This window comes from Serinus canaria, chromosome 27, assembly GCF_022539315.1.
Source record: "Serinus canaria isolate serCan28SL12 chromosome 27, serCan2020, whole genome shotgun sequence".
Taxonomy (NCBI): Eukaryota; Metazoa; Chordata; class Aves; order Passeriformes; family Fringillidae; genus Serinus; species Serinus canaria.
Genome location: NC_066340.1, coordinates 1,672,740 through 1,680,466, shown reverse-complemented (window position 1 = coordinate 1,680,466; position 7,727 = coordinate 1,672,740). Strand labels below are relative to the sequence as shown.

The window sequence follows — 7,727 nt, the reverse complement described above, 5'->3', positions numbered from 1 at the left end:
GCTGGGATGGGGACCAGGATGTGACAGGGCAGGTTCTGCCCCCCCTGTACCCTTGGTCACCCCAGTCTGTGCTTCCACATGTGCCACCGAGACTGCCCCAAAGAGGGGACTCCCGGTGTTGGGGTCCCACCTGCCCTGGGGACAGAATCCAGCACATCACTGTCACCTCAGGCCAGGCCGCTGCCGGGGGTCCCGCATGGCCGGGACAGCCCAGCTCCTCAGGCTGCGCTGCCTCCGGACCCTGAAGTGTCCCCGAGCCCCGCAGGACACCGGAGGGTCCCCGCAGGACACCGGAGGGTCCCCTCAGCGCCCGGGATCCCCGGGCCCCATGGGGGGATATATCCCATGAACCTCTGCAGAGCGTACACCGGGGGATATATCCCATGAGCCTCTACAAGGCGTACACCGGGGGGATAAATCCCATAATCCTCCCTTCGGGGGAATGTATCCCATCACTTCCCGCGGCCGGCGGGGGCGGTATATCCCATAGTGCCCCGCGCCCCCCCCCCCCCCCCCCCCAATCTCCGGGGCGGGCCGGAAGCGGCCGGGCCGGGCGGCAATGGCGGCGCGGGCCGCGCTGCTGCTGCTTCTCATGGCGGCGGCGGCGCCGAGCCCGGCCCAGGGCTCGCAGGGGGACCGGGAACCGCTGTACCGGGAGTGCCTGAGCCGCTGCGAGCGGCAGAACTGCTCCGGGGCGGCGCTGCGGCACTTCCGCGCCCGGCAGCCGCTCTACATGGGCCTGACAGGTACCGCCCCTCCGCGTCCATTGGCTGATGGACCTGAGGCCCCGCCCCCTATGGGCAGGCCTCTCCTCTCGGGGCCACGCCTCTCTTGAAGCCACGCCCCCGAGTGGAGGACTGGGAAGGACTGGGCATGAACTGGGAAGCCCTGGGTGATGCTGGGGGACACTGGGGCGGTGTTAAGGGTCACTTGGCCTGTACTGGTTGTCACTGGGGCATGCTGGTGGCTACTGGGCTGGTTTTGGTCTATACTGGGAGGTGCTGGGCTATGAAGTGGAATCACTGGGCTTACTGGGGATATCACTGGGCCATACTGGGGACACTGGGCCATACTGTGAGGACACTGGACTTTGCCAGGACAGTTGTTGGGCCATCCCTGAACTATCTGGAGGGACACTGGGCCATACTGGGAGCTACTGGTGGTGGCTGGGTGTGCTCCCAGATTGCTCAGTAGGGCTGGGGGTGCCAGGGGGTGAAGCCCACCGGCTCCCCCTGCCCTGGGCTGGGCCAGGCTGCTGCGGTAGTGCATACTGGGAGGCACTGGGGATGAACTGGGAAGTGCTGGGAGCCCCTGGGCTGGGCAGTTGGGCCGGATTGGGAATCCCTGGGTGATGCTGGGGGTGCCCCCGGTGCCAGGGGATGAAGCCCACCCGCTCCCCCTGCCCTGCACTGCATCGGGGCACTCCTGTGGTGGATACTGGGAGACACTGGGCCATGCTGGGGAGTCACTGGGCCATACTGGGAGCTACTGGTCCATGCTGCTGGTCACCATGGTGATGGCTGGGTGTGCTCCCAGATTGCTCAGTGAGGCTGGGGGTGCCAGGGGGTGAAGCCCACCGGCTCCCCCTGCCCTGGGCTGGGCTGGCGCTCTCCCGTGGTGGATACTGGGAGGCACTGGTGCAGACTGGGAGGTGCTGGTGTGTTCCCTGCAGGCTGGACGTGCCGGGATGAGTGCCAGTACGAGTGCATGTGGCAGACGGTGCGGCTGTACCAGCAGGGCGGGCACCGCGTGCCCCAGTTCCACGGCAAGGTCAGCGCGGCTCCCGGCGGGGCTGGGGGGCACGCCGGGCTCCCCCCGTGCCCGCTGACCCCCCGGGCCCCTCCCAGTGGCCCTTCTCCCGGTTCCTGTTTGTCCAGGAGCCGGCCTCAGCCTTGGCCTCCTTCCTCAACGGCCTGGCCAGCCTGGTGATGCTGCTGCGCTACCGGGCGGCCGTGCCCCCCGCCGCCCCCACCTACCCCACCTGCGTCGCCTTCGCCTGGGTGAGCCCTGCTGCCATCTGCCCAACCTTTGCCCCCCCTTTTCCCATCGTTTCCCTCCCTTTCCCATCGTTTCCCTCCCCTTTCCCATCCTTTTCTCTTTTCCCCCTCCCTTTTTCCCCTCCCTTTTTCTCTCCCTTTTTCCCCCTCCTTTTTTCCCTTTCCTCTTCCCTCCCTTTTTCCTCCCTTTTCCCATCATTATTTCCCATCCTTTTCCCACCATTTCCCTCCCCTTTTCTCTTTTCCTCTTCCCCCCTCCCTTTCCCCCTCCCTTTCCCCCCTCTCTTTTCCCCCCTCCCTTTTTCCCCTCCCTTTTCCCCCTCCCTTTTCTTTCCCCTCTTCCCCTCCCTTTCCCTTTTTCCCCCCTCCCGTTTTTTTTCTTTCCCCCCTCCCCCCTCCTTTGTCCCCCCTCCCGTTTCCCCCCCTCCCTTTTTCTCTCTCCTTGTCCTCCGTCCTTTTTTCCCCTCATGTCCCTCCTTTTTCCCCTCCCTTTTTCCCCATACCTTTTCTCCCTTTTCTCCTCCTCCTTTCCCTTCCTCTTCCCTCCCTTTTCCCCATCATTTCCCATCTTTTCCCTCATCCCTCCCTCCTTTGCCCATCCTTTTCCCTCCTTTTTCCCTCTCCTTTCCCCCTCTTTTCCTTCTCTTTTCTGTCCCTTTCCCCCTCCTTTCTCTTCCTTTTCCCCTTTCCCTTCCCTTTCTTTTCCTTCTCCCTCTCCCTCCCTTCCCTTTTCCTCCTTCCCCTTCCCATTTCCACTCTCTTCCCCTTTTTCTCCCTTTCCCTTCGCTTTTCCTCCTTCCCTTCCCCCCCCCATTTTCCCTCTCTCTCCCCCTCCTCATCCCCCAAATGAGGGGGGCCTGACCCAAGGGGGACCCTGATTTTCATGGAAAATCCCAAATTTCCCCCTTTTCCAGGTCTCCTTAAACGCCTGGTTCTGGTCCACCGTGTTCCACACCAGGGACACGGCGCTGACAGAGGTGAGGCAGTGCCACCCCCTGAGTGTCCCCAACCCCCCAGAGTGCCACCCCCTGAGTGTCCCCAAGTCCCCAGGGGTGCTCCAGACCCCCCCCCCCAATTTCCCACCCTGCCAGCACGGCTCAGCCATCCCAAATCCCACAGAAACTGGATTATTTCTGTGCTTCAGCCGTCATCCTGCACTCCGTGTACCTGTGCTGGGTCAGGTGGGCACTGGGACAGACTGGGGGGCACTGGGGACGGACTGGGGGGCACTGGGGACAAACTGGGGGGCACTGGGGCAAACTGGGGGGGGGCAACTGGGGGCACGGACGATGGGAGGCACTGGGGACAGGGACTGGGGGGCACTGGGGACGGACTGGGGGGCACTGGGGACGGACTGGAGGGCACTGGGGATGGACTGGGGGCACTGGGGACAGACTGGGGTGCACTGGGGCAAACTGGGACAGACTGGGGGTGAACTGGAGGGCACTGGGGACGGACTGGGAGGGACTGGGGCATACTGAGGGGCACTGGGGACAGACTGGAGGGCACTGGGGCAAACTGGGGGGCACTGGGACAGACTGGGGGACACTGGGGGTGAACTGGGGGCACTGGGGACGGACTGGGGGGGACTGGGGCATACTGCGGGGCACTGGGGACGGACTGGGGGGCACTGGGGACGGACTGGGGGGCACTGGGTACAGACTGGGGGGCACTGGGACAAACTGGGGGGGATTGGGGATGGACTAGGGGGCACTGGGGCTGGCTACAGCTGGACTGGGGAGTGTACTGGGAGGCACTGGGCTGTACTGGGAGGCGCTGGGTCGTGCTGGGAAGGGTCACTGGACCTTGCCACTTCTATACTGGTGGCCACTGGGCCGTGCTGGTTCTGTACTGGGGGCTACTGGGCTGTACTGGGGAAGGTTCTGGCCTTTCTGGGGCCAGCTTGGGCATCACTGGAGCACCTGGAAAGATTCTGAGCCACACTGGGAGGACCCTGACCTGTACTGGGAGGACCCTGGGCCGCACTGGGAGGACCCTGACCTGTACTGGGAGGACCCTGGGCCGCACTGGGAGGACCCTGGGCCGTACTGGGAGGACCCTGGGCTGCACTGGGAGGACCCTGGGCCGCACTGGGAGGACCCTGACCTGTACTGGGAGGACCCTGGGCTGTACTGGGAGGACCCTGGGCTGTACTGGGAGGACCCTGACCATGCCCCTTCTCCACAGGACGCTGGGGCTGCAGCGCCCGGCCTTAATCAGCATCTTCAGGGCCTTCCTCCTGCTCTTCCTCGCCGGCCACATCTCCTACCTGAGCCTCGTGCGCTTCGACTACGGCTACAACCTGGTGGCCAACGCTGCTGCTGGTGGGCTGGGGGGCACTGGGAGGGACTGGGGCTGTGTCAGGGGTCAGTCTGTGCCCTCCCCACCCTGTCCCTGTGCCCCCATTTTCCCAGGAATGCTGAGCAGGGGTTGGGTATCCCCACGTCCCTGAGCTCCCCATTTTCGTGGAGTTTTGCCCAGGGGTTGGCACTCCCCTGTCCCTGATCCCCCCCCACTGTTTTCCCAGGAATTCTGACTGGGGTTTTGTCCCTGTGTTCTCCTGTTTCCCCAGGAATTCTGACAATTTGGGCACCCCCCTGTCCCCACTGTTTTCCCTGGAATTCTGACTGGAGTTTGGACCCCCCTCTGTCCCTGTGTTCTCCTGTTTTCCCAGGAATGCTGACCACACTTTGGGCACCCCCTGTGCCTGTGTTCCTCTGTTTCCCCAGGAATTCTGACAGGCTTTGGGCACTCCCCTGTCCCTGATCCTCCCTGTTTCCCCAGGAATTCTGACTGGGGTTTGGCCATCCCCTCTCCCTGATGCCTACTGTTTCCCCAGGAATTCTGAGAGAGTCTGGGCACCCCCTGTCCCTGATCCTATTTCCCCAGGAATTCTGACAGGCTTTGGTACCCCCTGTCCCTGATGCCCACTGTTTCCCCAGGAATTCTGACTGGAGTTTTGTCCCTGTGTCCTCCTGTCTCCCCAGCAATGCTGACCCCACTTTGAGCACTTCCCTGTCCCTGATGCCCACTGTTTCCCCAGGAATTCTGACAGAGTTTGGGCACCCCCCTGTCCCTGATCCTCCGTGCTTCCCCAGGAATTCTGACTGGCGTTTTGTCCCTGTGTCCTCCTGTCTCCCCAGCAATGCTGACCCCACTTTGAGCACTTCCCTGTCCCTGATGCCCACTGTTTCCCCAGGAATTCTGACAGAGTTTGGGCACCCCCCTGTCCCTATGTTCTCCTATTTCCCCAGGAATACTGACAGGCTTTGGGCACCCCCTCTCCCTGATTCTTCCCGTCTTCCCCAGGAATTCTGACTGGGTTTTGTCCCTGTGTCCTCCTGTCTCCCCAGCAATGCTGACCCCACTTTGAGCACTTCCCTGTCCCCGCTCCCCCCCTCGCTGTTCCCCCAGCAGTTCCCCCCGTGCTTCGGCCGCCCCCCAGCCCTCCGTGCCGCTGTTCTCCCTTCTCCCAGGCATGCTGACGGTGGCGTGGTGGCTGCGCTGGTGCCTGCGGCAGGGCCGGCGCCTCCCGCACGTGTGGAAATGCGCGGCCGCGGTGCTGCTGCTGCAGGCGCTGGCGCTGCTCGAGCTGCTCGACTTCCCCCCCCTGCTCTGGGTGCTGGACGCCCACGCGCTCTGGCACATCGGGACCATCCCCCTCAACGTGCTCTTCTACAGGTCTGTGATCCCCCCCTCTCCCCATGTAAAATTGGGGTGAGGGGCTCCCCGTGTTCCCCAGGGAGGTGCAGGGGTGCAGAGCTTCCCCCCGGGGGTTTGGGGGGCTCTGCTGGAGTTTGGGGGCCATCCCCCTCAACGTGCTCTTCTACAGGTCAGCGACCCCCCCATCCCATCTAAAATAAAATTAAAATTGGGGTGAGGGGCTCCCCGTGTTCCCCAGGGAGGTCTGGGGGTGCAGAGCTTCCCCCCGGGGGTTTGGGGGGCTCTGCTGGAGTTTGGGGGGTGTTGGGGACTCTGTTGGGGGATCCCTCTTGGAATTGGGGTGCTCAGGGCCCGCTGTGGTCTGTGGGGTTCTCAGCCTCACCCTCTTGGAATTGGGGGGCTCAGGGCTGTGGGAACTGGGGGGCTCAGGGCTGTGGGGTTCTCAGTGTCCCCCTCTTGGAATTGGGGGGCTCAGGGCTGTGGGGCTCTCAGTGTTCCCCTCTTAGTTGGGGAGCTCAGGGTTTTCAGTGTCCCCCTCTTGGAACTGGGGTGCTCAGGGCCCCCACAGTTTTCCATGGAGTGCTGGAAGTCCCAGCCTTGAAGCAGAGGTGTTGGGGACCCCACTGTGGGTGCTGTGAGCCCCTCTGTTGAAATCGGGGTGCTCAGCACCCCCCCAGTTTCCCATGAGATGTTCTTGGTCCCTGTGGCATGCACAGACCACCCCCCCCCCGTGAAGTCGGGGTGCTGGAGGGACCCCGGGATTGCTGAGTTCAATGTTGGGGTTCAAGGCTCCCCTAAACCCCCCCCCCCTTGTCCCCCCAGTTTCCTGATGGACGACAGCCTCTACCTCCTGAAGGCCAACTCCGACCTCTTCAAAGTGGACTAGAGCTGCTGGGGGGGGTGGGCAGAGCCCCTCGTGCCCCCCCCAGGGCTGTGCCCTGCCCTGTGCCAAGCGACCTCCCAGCCCCCCCTGGCCACAGCCTCCTGCCCCCCCCGGTTGCCTTCTGAGGTTTGTTTTACTCCCCCAGACCCCCGTGCCCCCCATCTCCCCGGGGGGGGTTGGACCCCCCCCACAGCTGGGCACAGAGGGGTCCAGGACAGCTGAGCCCCCCCAAACCCTCCCCGTGCTGAGCTGGGGACCCCCCCATGAGGTGACAGTGGCTGCTGGGGGACACATGGGTGATATGGGGAGGGGTCCTGTGTGCATGGGAGGGCTCTGGCAGGGGTGGGGGGGGTGTTGTGTGGGTGCCTTGGGGCTGGGTGTGCCCCCTCCCAGCCCAGAGGGGCTGTGCCCCCCCATTCCCCCCTCCCTGGGTGTGTTGTGGGATGTGAATAAAGCTGAGTTTAATCTGTGAACCGCTGGCTTCTTGTCCCCTCTCCGTGTCCCCTCCCTGTCCCAAGGCCACCCTGTGCCCCCAGCCCCCGTGTCTGTCCCCCACTCACAGTGTACCCCATTCCCTTTTGCTTCCACCCCTTGCCCCCCATTTCCCACCCTGCTTTCACCCTCTCCCACCCCACGTGCCCCAAAATTCCCTCCAGGTGTCCCAAACCCCCTCAGTGTTCCCCAATCCCCTCAGCACACCCCATACCTGCCCTGCACCCCCTTTCCCACCCTGTTCTTGCTCTCTGCCCCCCATTTGTGCCCCAAATCCCCCTGTGGAGACCCCACCCTCCCATCCCACCCTCCTCCTGCCCTGCACCCCATTTCCCACCCTGCTCTCATCCCATTCCCCCTCTGTGTGCCCCATTTCCCCCACCCAGGGGTCCCGGACACCCCCAGATCTCCATGTGCCCCCTCCCCACACCCTCAGCACCTCCATCCTGTGCCACAACCCCAGCCCTTATTGTCACCATCCCCTGCCCTTTAATGTCACCATCCCCTGCCCTTTAATGTCACCATCCTGTGCCACCGCATCCTCTCCATTGTCACCATGTGCCCTTCACCATCCTGTGCCACAACCTCAGCCTTTATTGTCACCATCCTGTGCCACAACCCCAGCCCTTATTGCCACCATCCTCTGTCCGTTATTGTCACCATTCTGTGCCACAACCCCAGCCCTTATTGTC

At 63.5% G+C, this 7,727-nt stretch overlaps 1 protein-coding gene across 1 annotated transcript; it reads left to right on the top strand.

Moving 5' to 3' along the window:
- Positions 1-527: 527 nt before the first annotated feature.
- On the top strand, positions 528-7,016 carry PGAP3 (post-GPI attachment to proteins phospholipase 3). Its single transcript, XM_050985826.1, has 8 exons — positions 528-746; positions 1,673-1,770; positions 1,848-2,000; positions 2,912-2,974; positions 3,117-3,178; positions 4,185-4,321; positions 5,474-5,678; positions 6,483-7,016. The coding sequence occupies exons 1-8, from the start codon at positions 560-562 to the stop codon at positions 6,544-6,546; spliced, it is 969 nt and encodes a 322-aa protein (XP_050841783.1). The 5' UTR covers positions 528-559; the 3' UTR covers positions 6,547-7,016.
- Positions 7,017-7,727: the final 711 nt, after the last annotated feature.